Raw genomic sequence first — 20,349 nt, 5'->3', positions numbered from 1 at the left:
GCATTCTACACAGAGCTTCCGATAAAAATGGAAGGGCCTAAGAGAATAGTAGAAATCAACAAAAGCCTTTTTATAAAGCACAAAAAGGAAGCAGGTCGAATACCAATTGTTTATTAAATAAAGAGGCTCCAGTTCCTTCAGAATTACACAGGAACAACTGGCATGGTTTGATGGTAGCTGACTTTTATGGTCAACAGGATAACACATAAGCACCCAGTTGTCTCATCAAAATCAATGTACGAATTACCTCGAAAAGAGTTTCTAATTCTGTAGCTGTAGAAGGATCTGCAAAGTGAAAGTATATTTGGTGCTTACTTTCCACAATGGCTTTGATACAATTTGGGCTTAAGAAAGTAGATTTCAAAATCACACAAACCCAAAACCTTATTTTAGTGGTCATTTTGAATACCGCAGAAGACAAATTTTTCTAATTAATTTAACTTGTGAAGAAACATGGAGAAGTAATAATGAATGAAGGTGACGTAATAGAAGTTTCAGAGACAAATGATCTGAACTGGTAGTTTTGTGGGAATTCTTCACACATCAATTACAGGTCTTCAACAATGGAACTTATGAAACAAGCAAAAATTTATGGCAAGATTTATCATGCATGGTCTACTAAAAACAAAAAAAGAGAGTGAAACAATTTCTAAAACTGCTAAGAGGTAGTCTGTATTTCAGGGTACCCCTCGGATTTTCGCCAAATTGTTATTTCATTTATAGTAACCTGAGTATTTTACAGCAATGTTTTGAAAACCCTATCATGATGTGATTGGCTGCAATGCGTGATCATGTTGATTTTGGGTTTGGTTGAATATTTCTCATGGCTTATTTCTGTATTGGATGTCAGATAGGAAGTATGTTGTTTATTTTGTGCTTTACATCATAAAATATCTGCCAGTGAAAAGATAACCTGAAGTTTATGAACAATTTGGAACGAGTGGAAAAGAAAGCATTTGTTGTGAAACTGCTTAGTAGTATCTTACAAACATTAAAACAACAAATCTCTTCATTTGATGTACGAGGTACAGATGGCGTTGGCTGTCATTGAAGTAGGAAAAGAAAAAGGGTTTTTCCCTTTCGACCTCGTGATGTGAACCGATTAAGATGTGTAATAAATTTAGGGAACAGAAAAATTTCCCGGAAATTGTTAAATGATGTATATATTTTAGTATTGTATTATTTTGTAGTGTAGATAGAATATAATTAGATAAATCAACTTATTCGAGTTTTTATTCCGAGTCAACATCACACTACCCAGGTAAGTAAACAAGTTTTGTCTTTAATTTTTCTGGATTGCTCGGTATCTTGGATGAGTAAAGGAAGTATTTTTTTATTTTAATGATAAGACTATGTTTTAGTAATAACAGCATTTATAGACTGGTGTGTAAAAGAAAGTTTCAATAGCTTCATTCATCTCTCAGAAATCATGCAGTGACAATTAAAGATACGGAAACCACAGCTCACAATAACATTATTGAAGGTACATGGGATATAAAGAGGGATTAAGAAAAGAAATGTTAAGTATAGTCTGGCACTAAGGAGGCTATTTTTTATACTTTTACGGATTTATGTGGTGATGGCAGTACAGTAGACTCCCGATTATCCGCGCCTGCCACACAAAGTGTTTTTTTTTTTTTTTACAAGCATAAAGCAAAGAAAATAAAAATGTTCACAAAACTGAGCGAAACGTTAAATTTGCTAATATAGTACTTATTTATGGCAAAAATATCCCAGGCCTTCTTAAAACCTTCCCATCTGATGAGTAAGTGATTTCTTAATCACCCTTGCAGTGTACGCTCCACCGTCCTCTCTCGTCTTAATCTTACTGATATGTCCACTTCCTCCCACTCGCCATTGTTAGTTTAAGCCTGATAGTGTTTGCGAACAGGTCGGAGTTAGTTTCTTATCTTTTACTGTGTTCAGTGCTTGTGCTTTTTGGTTTTGAGTTTTTCGTTACCAATTTAAAATGTTGGGAAAACGAAAGAAGGCTGTGTTGATGATTGCGCAAAAACTAGAATTAATTTCCAAAGTAGCAAACGGCGCTACAAGGCAGCAGATGGAATTGGATTATGGAATTGCGGAAACAACAGTGCGTGAGATTCTAAAGCAAAAAGACAAACTGGTAAACTTTGCATCAATGTTGGACAGTGCTTCCGCAATGAAAACGTGAAAAACTATGAAGGGCTAGACACGGCATTTGATGAGCTAGACACGGAGTGGTTAGCTCAATTTCGACAAGAGGGTACTCCTTACTTCTGTAAATGGTCCTATCATTGCGGTGAAGGCAAAAAACTTTTTTGAGTTGTTAGGCCTGGAAGGAAATTTTGATGCGTCTTCTGCTTGGTTGACTCGTTTTAAGCAGCGACATGTCGCTGCTTAAAACGAGTCACCGAGAAAATGAGTTATTTCAGTAATAAGCACCTATATAAAAAAAATTATTATTTTGATGTCAACATGGCATATATGATTAATAATATGAATAGTATTATCATTAATTTAAGCAACAGTATTGAGTCATTGTATATTTATAGTGAATCATTATTTTAATATTTGCATATAATCATTGTTTTGAATCATTGCATTTTAGAAATTGTATAGAATTAATGTTTTTATAGTGTATTTATAGTCTAAGTGCAATTATTCATTTAACTGTATTAATTGTATTAAATGGAATTCGAGAAATTGGACTTCATGGGGAGAAACTTAGTGGTGACCAACAATTGCACCATGAATTTGAAGAATTTATTTTGGTTAATCTTTAGATTATGGTAACTTGGCGATTTTTTGGTGAAAATTTGGCAACCGACCCTGCTACAGCAACCTGCTAGTTTATGATTAGGTGAGAATCATGACGAAAATTAGGTGCGAAATTGGGAGAAAGTGCAGAATCGCCCACTGCTTGCCACATTTTTAAGAATTGCACATACATGGTATCCATGTACACGTCGACCTATTTTCACTTAAAAAAACATCCCATAATTGCACAAAAATGGCATTGCGCACACTCTTGACTTTATCCATGTACACTACTAAAGTCCTACCTAGTAACCTTTATCGCCTTACCAAAATGTCGCCAAACTACCTGTTACCATATTCCAAAGATTATCCTTTATTTTAAACGAAGAGATATCTTTTGAACAAATTTACAATGCCGGCGAATCAGGATTTTTGTGGAAATGTCTTCCCACTCGCACTTTAGCATTTGAAAGTGAAAGTAAAGCGGCAGGTCATAAAAGCAGCAAGGAAAGGATCACCATCATATCTTGCAGTAATGCTACCGGTAGACATAAACTTAGACTTGCTGTCATTGGAAAGTAAAAAAAAACTGAGATCTTTCAAAGGCACAAGGGTAGAAAATTTGCCCATTAATTACTTTAACCAAAAAAAGGATGGATGAACCAAAATATTTTTCAAGAATGGTTCGAAAAAATCTTCAAGTGCATAAACATCTTAAATCGAAAAACCTGCCTTAAAAAGCTGTGTTATTGATTGTCAATGCACCTTCTCACCCAGCAACAAGTGTGCTAAAGTCTTCTGATGGAACAAATTCTTGCAAAGTTTCTCCCCTCAAACGTTACTGCGCTAATCCAAGCCTTGGAGCAAGGAGTCATTGTAACAATGAAGAGAACATACCAAACCAAGCTGCTAACAACCAAAATTGAAGAAGGTTATGATCTGAAAGAGTTTTGGAAACACTACACAATCTTGGACAGCATCTACGATATTGCATCTGCATGGGACTCAGTGAAACCGTAAACCCTCATAAAATCACGGAGAAAACGCATGCCTAATGTTGAAGCCAACAACAACCTAACCTCTTTGAGTTGTGAAGAAGAGAATGAAGATGTAGACACGCCCACGGCAACTCTTGCCGATATGGTGAAAACAGTTCCGGGTGGTGAGAACGTCGATGCTGAAAATATTAACGAGTGGTTGGAGTGTGACATCAACAAACCTGGCTTCGAACGCTTGACAGATGACGAAATTGTGAAGAAAGCAAGGGAAGAGACCGAGAATGAAGGAGAGTGAAGTGAAGGCGAAGAAGAGCCCACTGTGCAGATGCGGAAGACTCACGAAGCAGCTTTGCAAAAAGTCGACAGACTGCTGAGCTATTTGGAAGAACAAGACGACACAGAGTTGGCCGAGAAACTTATGCTACGAAAAATGCAATCTCGGATCAAGAGAAAATGCTTCCAAAGCAAGAAGTAAACACAAATTACTGATTTCTTCAAAAAGGTGTAGTTTTACAGTTAAGCTTTTGTAATCACATGATACATTACAGTATTAAAACAGTACATATGTATTAATTTTTCTGTGTATCCTTGACGCCTCTTGTAAGTACAAAGCACTTTTCTGTTTTCATTAACAAAATGCATTTTAGGCTAGTTTTGAGTGATATACTAAAATATTAAGCGTTAGTTAAACATTTCCTGCTGTTTATTTTACGTTTTATTGTACATAAAACGATTTTTCAAAGTTGAAATGGCTGTTTTCTCTTTTGCTACACCTGTTTTTAGCTTTTTTTCGGATTATCCGTGTTTTTTGTTATCCGCACGTCCGCGCCACCCAATTCCGCGGATAATCGGGAGTGTACTGTATACAGATTCTAGTTTATGTTGTGATGGCAGTATACAGATTCTAGTTCAGATTATTTTAAACAGTTTTTGATGGTGTCAAGGAATTCTGTGTGCGATACACTGAAGACATAGAAATTTCTAAATAAAGTGAGTTGATATTTCCTTTTTGTACTGAGCAGATTAGACAACATGTATTCCCATTTTTATGTTATTTTCTTGTTTTATTTTGATTTAAAATGCAGTTCATTGAGGCTATAATTTTTTATGATATAATTAAGTTTTACTGCATTATGTTTAAAAGGGGTCATCAAATGAAAAGGTACGAAGTGACGTAAAAATGTAACAGTTAAATAATTGCATATTCTGTAATGGGAGAAGTAGTGAGACAGCTTGGGATGTGATAGAGTCTCTGACTTGGATCGGAGCATGCTCAGGCACCCGCATGCGCAGGAGAGAGCAGAGGCTGTTATCAAAAGAGGCATCCAAATGATGCGGCAGTCCATATGAAGAGAGGATGGCATTCGCGTTGCAAAATTCGACGACTGGGGAGCAGCGAGGTGTTATATGATTTCTGACAGCGGAAGGTGAAAAACCGGCAGCTATTCATCGCCGGATGGTGACAGATTACAGGGAGAAATATGTCTCTGACAAGTCTGTCAGAAAATGGAGAGCCTGTTTTCGTGCAGGCCGTGAGAGTGTGGGTGATGACCCTAGACCAGGCCAGGCAAACACTGTCATCACGAGTGATCTCATCGACAAGGTGGACAACCTAGTGAGAAGTGATCGGCGTGTCACACTGCAAATGTTGACGGTGAAGGTGGATGTCAGCTATGGAACCGTGTGGACAATTGTTCACGACAGGTTGCGATATGTGAAGATTTGTGCCGCTTGGGTTCCGAAGCAGCTCCCCGACCAGCAAAAGGAACTGCGTATGGGGCTAGCACAGCAACATCTGTTTCGGTATCAGGAAGACCCCGCTTTCATGGAGCAGATCGTCACAGGTTATGAAACCTGGTGCAATCACTACGAGCCAGAGACAAAGTGGAACAGCATGCAGTGGAAGCATGCGTCATTACCTCCCCCTAAAAAGTTCAAAGTCGTGCCGTCAGCAGGCAAGGTGTTGCTCACCGTCTTTTTCGACGTTCAAAGTTTGCTACTTGTGGAATTCCTCGAGCACAGAAAAACAGTTAATTCCGATGTGTACTGGGAGACACTCCGAGGCCTACGCAGGTCCATCAAGGACAAAAGACCGGGGCTATTCACGGAGGGTTGGTTCTGGTCCATGATAACGGGCGCCCACACGTTTCTAGAGTCACACACATGGAACTGGCCAAGTTCAAGTGGGAGACGTAACATCCGCCCTACAGTCCGAACATGTCGCCCTGCGTTTTCCATGGGTTTGGTCCACTGAATAAACACCTGAAAGGGTAGCGCTTCAACTCGGATGACGTACTCAAGGACGCTGTGAAGGACTGGGTCTTGTTACGGCCACAGGAATTCTGGGAACAAGGAATCCTGCGGCTTGCCCATCAGTGGGATTGTTGTGCCTATGGTATATATTTTGAATAAAGTATACATTTGTACCCACCGTGTCGTTTTGTACCTTTTCATTTGATCACCCCTTGTAGATGCCATTTTACTTGTTAGGGAGTTACACATAAACAGGAATGGCGAAAAAAAAAAAAATCACCATTTTCGCCAAGGGGTACCTTGAAATATATTCTTCTGCTAAGATTCAGATTATATGAAAGTACTTTTCATTCTCTGAACAGAAAAATATAGTTCTACAAAGATAAATAGGCACCACAAAACATAACTTCCAAAGAATAAAACAAATACTCACTCGAGAGTTGGAATAATATAATTCATTTTCAAGCTTTCTACATAAGGGCTAAGATTTGCAGTTCCTTCTATAACAAAAACAACATCTGCTTGCCAACTTCCTTGGTCTGCAACCACCATGGTTGAAGAATAAAAAGAAACTATGAATAAAAGAACTGTATCAGGAATTATTCCTTCGTCTAACTCATCTTATAAATAAAATACATTTATGAATAACTTAGTAAAAATTCTTAGCAATAAAGAAAAATTTCATTCTAAGAGCATCATTTTGAGAGTCTCTAAACAACAAAAATTCTTATAAAAATATTAAATATACAAGTTTAAATTCCTTAATTTCATACTTCACTTCTATATTTACAACTAAATGTGCACTAATCTATATTTCTTTTTCAAGGTATTTTTTCTATATTATAAGAAAATTCGAGCAATATAACCAAATACTGTCTGCTTATATTACACCCACCACAACCTTAGATTAGTTGTCAAAGATGAAATACAAAGTGTGATGGAGATGAGAAAACAATTCAAAATTCTTCCAAATATTTATATGTATTTTGAAAACATAAACAACAAATATACTTACAATTATTTAGTTAAAATCTCAGAGCTCATTTATGTGTCAGAAAATACAGTATTACTGTTGAGAAGTGAAGCTCACAAGGCTGAGAAAAATAATCAGTAATTAATTGTTAACTTTGCAGAAACAAAGGTATGATGCATATTTCAGTAAATTAGAATTTTCAAGTATCAGTTTATATTTGTTAATTATAATATTACCTTAAATGTAAATAAGTTAGAGAAAATGAAGGAAGGAGGAACTATGAACCAAGACTTATTAAATGGACAAAAAAAGACTTCAGCATATGCATCTTCATGTAAAGATTACAGAACTTGTCTGTTATCGAGACCGGGTTCAGAAACAAATGTATGGATGGATATATATATATAGATATATCTGTTCATGTACATGTTATACATGTATGTGCACACGCACATAGTACATATATGTACATGTATGTGCACACGCGCATAGACACATGCATTCCTGAATCCGGGCCAAATAGCAGAAAATTACAAGATTACATAATTATAACAATTAAGTTTTCAGTATAGGTATACATTTTTAAAATATGCAATATATTATGAACAGGTCTCATATGTATAACTCTGGGTACTTCCCATCATGCACCTGCCACGCTTTTTGGCACCTCTGAAAGAGAAGCCAAATACATGCCAAGAACCAATAATAGTGCCATCTGGGATATCACTGTGTTTATACATGTATGTATAAATAAACTACTGTTACAACTTGAAATTTTTTACAATTAAATTACCCTCCAAAATGCTTAGCAAGTGCATAACAGATAAAGTACCTAGGTGAGTAAACAGAACATAATATTAGCAAAAGTGCTTTTATGTGTTTCTCTTTAGGTCTGTGAGCAAGTTATCTAGTTATAATTCATATTAATACATGTTTTGTTGAAAGGCCAACTTTTGTATACACAAGAGAAAATTGCATATGCTCATATCAGAAGCTGCATAATGTTCGTTTAGCCAGTGTTAAGTAACATGGGTTAATCATTGGATTATGGTAACTTGGCTATTTTTTGGCGACCAACCCTGCTACAGCAACCTGCTAGTTCTTTTTTTTTTTTCGGATGCCATTTTGTTTTCACGAAGTAAAGGCAAGTTTTTCTTTTTCTTTTTTTTTAACGCAACATTTTTCCTAACAATCTGCTAGTTGAATTACACTTATGCTAGAACTTTTATGGAACAAAAGTGCTTAATCATGACGAAGATTAGGTGCAAAATTGGGACAAAGTGCAGAATCGCCCACTGCTTGCCCCGTTTTTACGAATTGCACATACACGGTATCATCCATGTACACGTCGACCTATTTTCACTTTAAAAAAATACCAGAATTGCACAAAAATGGCATTGCGCACACTCGACTATATCCATGTACACTGCTAAAGTCCTAGCTAGTAACCTTTATCGCCTTACCAAAATGTCGCCAAACTACCTGTTACCATAGTCCAAAGATTAGCCGTAACATGTACAGGAAAAATAAACATAGATTATTTAAACCCATTACGTAAATTTATTTCAAATTATATTTTTCAAACTGTTTCACGGACAAGCAGAACAATGCCGAGACAAAATGCATGGATCCCCAGAAAAGGGGCTTGCAATACCGTTTTGAATATATTTTGGGGAAAGTGCAGAATCCCCCACTGCTTGGTGCATTTTTAAGAATTGCACATACTCAGTATCCATGTACACATCGACCTATTTTCACTTTAAAAAAAAAATCCCAGAATTGCACAGAAATGGCATTGTGCATTGCCTTGTCTTTATCCCACATTGAACATTGATGTTGGTAAATTTGTTTCTGATAAGAACCCACAATGTTCAGCTCGCTTCAGAAATATCATCTCGTACACATCGACCTATTTTCACTTAAAAAGTCAAAGAAAATTGACAAAAATCCAATTCTTCTTACTCTTGTAAAAAGCGCCAAATAAATAGGTGGGCGATTCTGCACTTTATCCTATACTTTTTCTACAAACATGCACGTCTTTAAAATATATGTTAATAAAACATTGTGGATTCTTATCAGAAACAAATTTACCAACATCAATGTTCAAGTGCATGCTATTACAAATCTGTATGTGCACTTTACACCTGCACTGCAAATCTGCATACGGTATGCAACAACTAACAACTGATCCCATAAAGTAAACCAGGTAACATCTGATGCACTGAGTTCTTTGCCGAAGCACCAACGCGTTCTTTGCGGATGAAAACCCCCTTAAAAGTAATGCATTCGTTTGTCAACATTAAAAAATTCTAAAAAGCTGACAAAACTAATCTTTTATAGTTAAAAGATCTAGTTTCCGGCAATCACTACGTGAAATAAAAGCAAACGATATCAGCGATTTTTGGTTTCTCGTGAAATATCTTCAGAAATATCATCTCGTGAAATTTCTTTCCTTCGCTCAAATAAGTTACTCAGGTAAGCAATAGGTAAAAGTAAACTTTCATCCGGCGGGGGGATGTCTCGAAAGTAATTGCAAAAGAAGTGAAGTATTTTCTAAATTTTAAAATAAAAATGCTTTATTTGAAGGCCTTACCTAAATAAAATTAAATAAAGAACTTGATCACATGAGATCACATTGGGTAGCGAACATTAGTTTGAAACCCTAAATTACAAGAAGTTTTAAGCATTCTATGCCATTCACAGGCCATCATTTCTTGCACCTACTATATGATAATTCATTTCAAAAAAACATATATGAGAAATTGCACAGTATACGGAAAGTGAGATAACTCATGTTGCCACTTTTCTTCTGAAGTCTTCATCTATAAATAGAGCATTGCACTTAGTCGAAGTCTCTTTTTCAGAATTTTGAATACATAGAAAGCAATTTATTTCACACATACCGTTACTCATAATATAAAGGAGAAACAAAATTAGACCTTTAACATCCGGTCATTCCGTTTGAGAAACTTACAGAAATAAAAATAAGGATAAGGTTCGGAGAACAGCCTTGGTTGCGCCAACTTGGCTCCTTTAAGGATATGGGCGACATTTCATTATGCCAACGGAAGTAAATATCATGTGGGGAATAGGTGCTAAGGAGAAAAGCAAAATACATGGGGAAAAACGGGATTAAGATGTGTTTATATTTGTTTGGTATCTGATCGCTAGTTTGGTTTTGTTATGTTGCTAAATTAGCATTAAAAGTCCATTAATGTACGTCTATTGCGAAAACGGAGGGCAATTACTTTTCGATGCGATTTTATATATGTATTAATATATCACATTCCTGCTCATATGATCTACATGTGTATCAGATAACTAGCTACTCTTGACACTAACTTTTTCTGCTTTGAAAACCCAAGTATTGAAATATTATGTGTGGTGTGTGCTTGTGAAAATATTATTTCAGATATTGTCGCATAACTAACTATACTATAATCTCATATTATTCAGTTCTCATATAACTACGATAGAAATATGCTTCTATTATTTACTTTAAAAATGCAGTATTTGATAGCCTTCCACATAGCAGCCATTCTAGAATTAATTCTGTAATTTTATATAATGTTAATTGTCTTATGTATTATTTTGTCTGAATATGCATTTTCGTAAAGAATATATAATCAATGTAGAAAATGTGAGTTCAATATATTTTAAAGACAGAAATAATAAACAAAAAATAAAAGGGAGGACTACACATGCAACCAGATAAAAGTGAGGATACTCTAAAGAAAGTTAATAAACTCAAAATGATGTGAAAATATAGCCCATGCCACAAAATTCGCTTAAGTATTATTTCTGAGTGGTAAAACAGAACATATATATCTGAGTGCATTTTTTATATCTAAAATAAAATCTGTTATTAGTTGCTGATGAAAAAGTAAGAAAACAATTTTTATGAATAGAAATTTATGTAGCTGAGTATTGAAAGTCTGATACGTCATCGACACTGAAATAGCAATTTATATATTGTATGAAAGTGAAAAAAAAGTGTTGCTTTTTAAAAACTTCAAAAATCTGAATAATTTTCAGAACATATTCTTAAAACAAATTAAGAATATACTGTTTCTTAGAAGTCATTTTTTTATAATTATATGCCATATACTTTATGTACAGATGAAGCATGGCCAAACTGAGACTCAGAATTCATAATTTACTCACGTAATAAGCAACTCACGTTGTTTTGCTTTTGAAACATAATTGTTATTTGAAACAGAATTTGTGTGTCTTTTTAATAATTACTAATTAAATTTTTTGAAATCACATTGTGTGTATAATAATTTCAAACTATGCCTTATTTGCTAATCTCTGATAAGTAAAAACAAAAGTCAAACAGTGCCATATCTGTAACTACCATGTTGATATTACTCTTGAAATGTGTAGTGGTCATCAGTGTAGCAGTAAAAATAAATGTTTTTTATCCTGGTAGCACCTGCATTCATAATGTACCTCAAATTATACTGAATGTCCTATAAATATCTGTACTGTGATTTGCATTAAGAAATAGAAAACATAACTAATGATCCAAATTTCCAATGAATTAGTTGTTATGTGATGCAGTAGTGAGGTTTGATCCCTATATTGATTCATTCCTCCCTTTTTTTCTCATGCTTTTTACCATTACCATGAGGAGATTGTATAGATTAAGAGTCAAGTAAAAATCCATAGTTCTGTACTATTTTCAAATTACTGCTTTATTTTTACATTATTGTAAACAGCAGTACATCGCTTCTTTTGTTTTCAGTTTACTGCTATTAAAATCTGTTTTTAATTATAACCGAAAAAGAAAAATTGAGAATCTGAAGGAAAAGCTTTATTTATTAGATATAAAAAGTAAAGTTTACAATTCGTACATTCAAGGAATGTACTTCCTCGTATACTGAGCAAAAGCAGTAACAGTTATTTTGGTACTGTTCTATTATCAAGGGACTAGATTCAAAAATTTATGAACATGTGTTGGTATATATGTGTATTTGTATGCACACATATATTTGTACTTATGTATACAATGAACATGCATACATAAACGCATACATACATTTCTGAATTCGATTCCGATAACAGAACAGTATTGCTATTTCTTTATTCGTGTAAGTAAGCATTATTGTTGAAATAAGAAAACCTTGGCAATTTACTTAAAATATTTCTTTTTTATTGAAAAGCTTTGCTAATTTTGAAACATGATAAACACTAATTGTGTTTCTTGAATATTTCTAAATTGTAACATGCAGTTCTTACTAACATGATGTTTGAAGATTTTGAAATAGAATTACCTAATACAGGAATATAACTGCCTATGCAAATATTCTTAAATCTTTGGGAAACTTGTCCAGTCTTTATGAACCAACATGTGCAAAAGATCATTAAACACCAACAGGTGGTTTCTGGAGTTGGTTACATAGTATGATTTTTACTATTTTCAACTTTTCTTAATTTTTAGTATCTACTCAACATATTGTGAACTTATAAGTTTTGTGCAATAAAACATTTGTGAATTTATTTTTCTTTTTAGTCACACTAAAGTTGTACCCTGGAAAATGATAATACAGTGCACAGGTTTTGAAAACATAAATGTTACAGTAGCATGACTAATCTGAGAATACAAAGGAATTACAGTACTTTATGGCCTTCCCTTTCACAAAAAACACAAAAATACTTCCTACGTACACATTTTAGATGAATATTTATGATGGTAATGTGTTTTTGAATGAAGATTAAAAGGATATTACTTTGATTCATCAATTATAAAAGTATCTGAAAAGCGTGGCTTTAATTATAATAAATACTATGACATAGATGTATTAAAAATAATAAAACAACCTATTCTGCCCCATTCATCTCTTTCGCCATTGCTAGAAAATCCTTCCCCCTTCTCCAACTCTTGAAAAATGCATATACATTTATTTAGATTCAGACTATCAGACTATCTATTTCAACTTGTTTCATAAATTAAACAACAAAATTGTAGAAAATGTTGATAAGTGCCAAAACTTGAACAAAAGTAGATTTTGATATTCATGAACTAAAACTAAATACTTAACATATAAATAAAAGGCTGATCATGTTCTTTCGCCTGAAGCCCCCTTGGTTGAAAATCCCTGTTGTAAAAGATATATCAAGATAGGATATGAAAAAATATTTTTTAAAAAGTAATGTATATTTCAAATCAAGTTGAATGTTTACCTCACAAAAGCATTCAAGGGATGGCTGCTATGAGCCATCCCTTGAATGCTATATATATAACTGGCTAAAGGGTTTTTTCAAAGGATTATTAATATGTATGTATGTTAATTTTTTCGCCACTGAGAAGTGAATGTTTTATCAAGTGAAGTGTATTTTGAAAAATATTTTAGCTAATGGAGATCATTTCATAAAATATTTAGAAAGTTTCAATTAGGCATTAGCAGTTGTTACCTGTTATATACAGTCATGAAATTATATTACTGGATATTCAGTAATGATTATTAACTTGTGTAATTATGAGTACACATTCAGTGTATGCGACACCATAAATACTGGATCAAAGTTTCACTAATAACAATCATGGTAATACAGTAAATTTTAACTTCTCTTGAAATCAGTAATCTATATTTGTAACATATAATACATTGTAGCATTTAATGGTGTTAAAATTGACCAGCTATATTTTCTAAATATAATGATGTTGGTACCATTATAAAGGACTCGATTTAAAATATTGGAGGCCATGTGATGTTTTGAATGTGGCAGATGTCACTAATGCATGTTAATGATATTATTCATGTAAATAATGTACAGTGCATTCGCATATAAAGTATTTTGTGGAAATAGCCTTTTATTATTTAACAATTTTAATTTGTTGTTATTTAAAGAAAAAATATGTCACCTTTTTGAATGTTTTGTTTTTATGTTTTCAGTTTGTTATCTACTGTATTAAATATAAACTTACACATTTTTAACACAGTTTTCTTTTTTCTTCTTCTTCTTTTTTTTTTTTTTTTTAATCTGAAAGAAACAGAAAATGTGAAGTACTTTAAAATACATACTGAATTTGTGCTAAACTCTTACCAAGTCACAGATATGTGACAGTTTAATGCAATTAAATTGTTTATCAATTCAAGAATGAAGTCTATGAATAAAATATAAAATTAAAAAACTTTTTATTGCAACTGTGAAAGAAATAATTTTGTCTAGTGAATCTTTCATTGGTATTTATATATTAAAACCATCTAAAAAATTAATTTTGAATTTATTATATAAAAGTTTAAATGAATAAGATGGCAGTTCTTTTTATATTTTATATCTCTATAATTAAATAGTCATCAATTAAAATTTTAAAAAATGCTTAAGTAAGTAGAATATTTTAACAAAAATGGTCAGGTGAAAAAGGGACATTGATATAGTTTTGATTAGTCTTTATTCAAAAATATCACTGCCCTACAAGAGTACGAGATAAAAATACAAATTCTGATAAAAAGCTGAAATACGAATTTTGACATTTCATACCTACTTCTTGTAGTTTTTCTAAGTCGCCCACCAGCGACCAAATGAATAAGAAAGCTGAATATTGTTAGTTTGACTCGTGTTGAAATCCCAATGAACATGCTGACTGCATGAGTGTTTGGATGGCTTTCCATATGAAACATAAATACAAACCAGTTTCCTCTAGAAAGTCTTCCACGAAGATATATGTCTCCTTGAGCAGATATTCTCATGTGTTTTTGCTTTAATAAATTAATCTGACCTAACCCTGATTATCAGTATACCCCTATAGAGACTGAAATCTCAAGCATACCTGAATTCTGTAGATGTTTGTGTCTTCCATACTATAAACAAACATCCACCAGTGGCGAAATCCCTAAATATGGATGCTTCAAATCCTTGTAAATGGGCTGGCTGCATAAGAGTTTTTGTTGTTTTGGACATGTTTAACGTAATACAAGCCAGCTCACTTTAAGAAAGTTCTCCACAAAAGTATCCCCCCCTTCTGCAGATAACTCTCATGTGCTGTGCAATATAAATAATCTAACCTAATTTAGTAAAAAGATATCTATTAACAACAGTTTTGCCATATAACTGTGGCTCAAGTCTATGGTATTAATAACAAATTATCACCTACTTTTTTTTTTTTTTTTTAGAATTAAATCTATTCTATCCTATCACATGCAGAATAACAAAGTTCTTTAATATTATCAAAATACATTGAAAATCTTGTGTTATTACCAAACTAAATTTAGTGACAGTTTTCACACAAATTGAAAAATTTTTTCTTATTACCAGGTTGATTCTTTAAACAATCTCTGAAAACAATACATTGTCCCTTGTGAAATGTGGTGTTACGTAGTTTACTGCCATATGAATTTCTTTTTTCGGATTTTGTATAATCTTTGCTTTATTTTCTCATATAACAGCATTAGTGCTATGTATTAAACAATTTTTATTGCTTGCATATTGAAATCTTGCTTTCATGTTTGAAATCATACACACTGGAGGGGAATGGAACATAGGGAACACACTGAGATGGCATAAAATCCATAAATGTGATTAACAACTGTATCTGTAATATATACAGCCTACTATGGAATCTGGTGGGTAAGACTGCTGAACATTGATAGTTAGACAAACTCCAAATTATGGTGAACAAATTCGCTCTGTGGTTTTCCCTATATATAACATGAACAGAGGCAGTTCTTCGTAGAAAGTTATCCATGAAGGCATCTTTTTTCTTTCACAGCCCAGCAGGTAAGACAGCTGAGGACTGATAGTTCAGTCAAAGTTCAATTCCCAGGGAACAGATTGGCTGCATGCACGTTTTCATAGATTCTTCCTTGCATAACATGAGTACAAGACAGTTTCCGTCAGAAAGCCCTCCTTAACAGCATTATTCCATCAAGGAATATACACTAGCATAGTTTTGCATAACTTAATAAATCCAAATCTCTTTAGGCAGACAGTTCGTGTGTGAAATCTGAACTATAGATATTAGTCTTTTTCCGCATATAGATTTAAAAAATACCTCAGAAAATAGAATATTAATTTTTTAATGTTTCTTGTATATTGTTATGTGTATATCTAGAGATTGATAGATAAAAACTATATAAATCAAGATTCTAATTTAAATTTGTTTTGTCCTTAATTCATCATTTTAATTTAGGTATTTTCAGTTTCTGTACTAAAAATAGTAGCTGCTTATAATAAACCTCTCTGGACTGTGTCATTCCTCTATTAATCCATGTCAAGTGACTACCTACATACACATTTCTAGTAATGTCTGTCTAGTCTGTCTACATAATACTGGTGATGTTTTGTAATTCGAAACTTAACTAGCCAATATTATTTTAGAGCGCTATTTATCAATCAGTCAAACAATGTCGAAACTAATTCATTCTGAATTAAGATTTTGTACTGACAACAAAAAAACTATATAAATCATTTTGGATCCTCCCCCCCCCCTGTGCATTTATTTATGTTGCTCTTAATTTTTTGCTTTGAAAACTTCCTGTACTAACAGCATTTATAAGAATTTTCGGGAATACAGGAGAGGTTGTAAATAAATTTAGGTATATCTCACTATGTTTCCATTAATAATTATTTGAGGACTATTAAGTTTAAAAACACTCGTTAATTTTATGGAAATAAATCTTTTCACATATTCTATCATATAGAAGTTACCTTCATAATATCCCAACTGGAAAAGGCGGTTGTAGGTTAAGTTAATTGGTAAGCATCCATCCATTCCCGAAAATAGATTGTGTATTGCTGAGTCTTGTTAACTAGTAAGCTGCATCTCAGTTTTTAATGGAAGTTGGCTCTGCAGGTGTTTTGAGGGTCTCCCAACTTTTATTCCTCTACTATCAGCTTCTCGAGAGAATTTCGGTTGGCCTTGTATTTTGAGTGCTCGCTTGCTTCACGCATGAAGAAAGCATGGATGATTCTAAATTTATAATAGCTTCACATTAGAAGCTGACAAACATCCATGCATATGGTGGCTTATAATGTGAAGCTATTGTAAGTTTACCAATAGCTACGCCTTCTTCGGGATTCGAACCCAGACAATTCAATACGACATTCAGCATCTTTAACCATTATACTGCCTGGGCAGCCCTATATGTACCAACAGTATAGAAACACCGAATTCATACATAACCAAGTGTGTGGATTTTATTCCTTAAAATACACTATAGGTCAAACTAGGGATCTGGTGGCCTTTTTGCATGCACGCACTGCGCACTTAACAGAACTGGACCTGAATATAAGACAGATTCTGATATAAAGATGCAAATCGACGGTTCAAAAAATTAGATTGTAGTACAGATTCATAAGAAGATAACAAATACGGTGCTGTTCATTTAAATGTCTATACCAGGAAGCAAAGCAAATAACAAAATCATATTTATCGTATGTATTGCATTTATTAATATAATTAGAGGAAGATATGATTAAATTAACAAGTGGTTTGGCGTTCATAACATGCGGAATTCAGTACACAAAGCTGACCATCTGGCAGCCAGTAACCTCTGTAATCCGGTTGAATACCTAATTGAACTAAGCTGATACAGGTACTTCATTCTATGCAACTTTAGTTCTATTTTCTGGCGAGTGATGGCATGGCAATCTCCCGGCAACCCATGATAAGATCAAAATCATAAAAACAACCTTGTATTTAGCGTAGGTATAATGAAACTCTCAATCGATTTCGAGGGCAGCTAAAGGTCCCTCCTCATCAGGAGAAAGAAATACCTAGAAAGAAGAAAATAAAGGAGAAGGAGTCACAGAAACACGTGGTCCTTATCAGCACTGCACATGGTTATAACTAGATTTTTAATCAGAGTTGCACTGGCCGCCTACTTTCACTGAGCCAGGCTATCTGATCGAGCATGAAAAATTAGCAAAGTTAAAATAGGGAGCGAGATTCAAATGCACCTTACGCTCAAAATCTGAACTTCAAATAATGGAAAGCTTCGAACTTTGGGGTTATACTGGCTTTCAGCAGGAAATTAAAGTCCTGCTCTTGCCAGTTCCTCATGTGATCCCATGTGGGGCCTGACAGAGTAGAAAGACAGAGTTTTCTCTCGTGGAGGTAGAAGTGTGCTGGAGAGAGAAAAAGAAGCACTTTGCTCCTGTACTGCTACATCTTGGATGGAATCCGCCAAGCAGGGGCCGGAGAAAGAAACTTCGGATGACCTGTGTAGTATAGCCCGAATACTAACTGTTAATTCGTCGGAGCCAGTCACGTGGGAGGTCACCCTCCCAGAAACTGACCCCGATCGATGCTGCTTGAAAACCAGAAAACTGGAACTTCGAATTCTGAACTCAAGAGGTGGGCGGCAAATGGGCGGAGGTTTTTGTCTTCAGCCAGGATTTCGTAGATGATAATCTCCGTGAAATTAGCGGGATTCACATTGATAATATTATTAAAAAAGTTGTTGTTTATTCTGCTGAGGCAGTCCTGAATAGTATCTATTTTCAAGTCGAAGTGGAGAGTCCTATTCCGAACATAGTAAGGAGCTTTTGTGATGATTCTTAGCACCTTATTTTGAAGCACTTGGAGTTTGCTAATTTCGTTTGCTTTGTAGTTTGCCCAGGCTGGGGAAGCATACGTGAGAATGGGTCGGATTACAGTTTCACAAATCCTCTTTTTCAGTCTGAGGGTGAGGTTTTCATTCTTTAGGAGAGGGAAAAGCCTGAAAATGATCCCGTGTGCTTTTCCGCTTACTCTAAGCATATGATCCTTCCAATTGTAGTTCTTGTTAAGGGTAACTCCCAGGTAATTAGCTTTATCAACTGTAGGGATGATTTTGCCAAAAGGTTTAACCTCAGTTCTGACCCGTTTCCTCTGTCTGCAATTTCGAATGAGTAGAATTTTTTCTGGCTGAATGCACGTTTTCCAGCGACTGCACCACCCCTCAATAGCAGGGATTTTCGCCTGAATTCTCTGGCATACTCTGGGTTTAGAGACTTGGTGGCTATCGCTGTATCATCAGCGTAGCTGGCTGCGAGAACATTTGTATCCTCGGAAAAGCAAGGGAAATCGTTGGTATAGATGATGTAAAAAAGCGGGCCTAAAATTGACCCTTGAGGAATACCTGCGTAAATATTTTTGACACATGAAGTTCCATTTCCAACTCCAACGGTGCAAGTTCTATTTTCAAGGAAGGACTTGATAATGAGTATCAGATTTCTGGGGAAACCGAGATGAATTTGCTTATAGATTAGCCCTGGATGCCAGACGCGGTCAAAAGCCTTTGCCACGTCTAGCATCAGGATAGCAACACTCATTCTGTTGTGCATAGCCGCGCCGATGAACTCCGTGAGCCTGACTAACTGCGTTGTGGTCGAAAGTCCTTTCCGGAAACCGTGCTGGTGATCAACGAGAAAGTCCAAGTTTTCTTGCATTCTGAGATAAATAATACGTCCAGGATCTTGCTTATGGAGGACAGCAGGCTGATGGGTCTAAAGTTTGCCGGGTAATCCTGTGTTTTCCCTGGCTTAGGAATCATCAGGATGCTTGCTTGCTTCCAGAAAAGCGGGAAATAATTTTGATTCAAACATGCATTGAGAATGCCTGTTATAATGGAAAGCAACCACTGAACGGATTTTTATACCCTCCTGGTAGTACCAAACGCGAGGAGGTAACGCCATCTATCGGCATAAATAACTGAATTAAGATAGTAGAATTTTAAAGGCATTAGGAAGGACTGGATTGGACTTCAAATCATTAACTAAACCTGCTAAATCTTTGTGAATGTGAAAAGCCTCACGAAAATCCAATTCACCTATGGAAGAAGCCTTTTGGATAATTTTTGCAGATCCAAAATCAAAATTATGGTTAAATATCCAACTATGATATGCAATTGAAGACTTGTTAATTTCGCCTTTTCTGACATAAGATTCATGTTCCTTGATACGAAACTTCAACGCTCTTTTCGTTTGGCCGATATATCTTAAACCACACTGACACGATATACTATAAATTCTCCAAGAATTCAAGACAGAAAGGCAATCTCTTAGAATCGAAGGGTGAATTTTATTAATAGGGGAGAAACCGACTTGAAAATTGAATTTCTGGAGAATTCGTGCAATTTTATAGCTAACAGAAGGGTAAAATGGAAGCTCGACAATGTCATTAATATTATTTCTAACAGTGGAAGGTCTTCTTTGATGGGAATCTGAAAATTTTTTAACGTCTTTATCAATAATCACGGGAGAAAATCCACGGTCAATCACAACTGCTCTCAAATAATTAAGTTCATTGGTAAGCAAAGATTCAGAGGAACAAACTCTAAGCGCGCGGAATACATAATAGTAAAATGAAGCCATTTTTTGCTTAACAGGGTGGTATGACTTGGCATGGGCTGGTAATCAAACTGCAAGGGGGTTTCGGTACACAGTGGTGCTAAAATC

The 20,349-nt window shown here is 34.7% G+C and overlaps 1 protein-coding gene across 2 annotated transcripts in view; it reads right to left on the bottom strand.

Annotated features, from left to right (window-relative positions):
- LOC118185094 (mediator of RNA polymerase II transcription subunit 25-like) overlaps positions 1-9,798 on the bottom strand; it is a 124,636-nt gene extending 114,838 nt beyond the window's left edge. Inside the window, exons 1-3 of one of the 2 annotated variants that reach the window (XM_035354900.2) lie at positions 9,557-9,798; positions 7,006-7,084; positions 6,424-6,562 (exon numbers count right to left, since the gene is read on the bottom strand). In XM_035354900.2, coding sequence (XP_035210791.1) covers positions 6,424-6,542 — 119 coding nt within the window. In that variant the 5' untranslated portion in view covers positions 6,543-6,562; positions 7,006-7,084; positions 9,557-9,798. The remainder of the gene's footprint in view (positions 1-6,423; positions 6,563-7,005; positions 7,085-9,556) is intronic. The other variant, XM_035354893.2, reaches the window with a different exon arrangement.
- Between the last annotated feature and the right edge of the window lie 10,551 nt (positions 9,799-20,349).

This window comes from Stegodyphus dumicola, chromosome 8 (genome assembly GCF_044657685.1).
Source record: "Stegodyphus dumicola isolate Sdum_Otavi_A_Nest chromosome 8, ASM4465768v1".
Taxonomy (NCBI): domain Eukaryota; kingdom Metazoa; phylum Arthropoda; class Arachnida; order Araneae; family Eresidae; genus Stegodyphus; species Stegodyphus dumicola.
The sequence above is the reverse complement of the archived record's forward strand: the minus strand, read 5'-3'. Positions and strand labels throughout refer to the sequence as shown.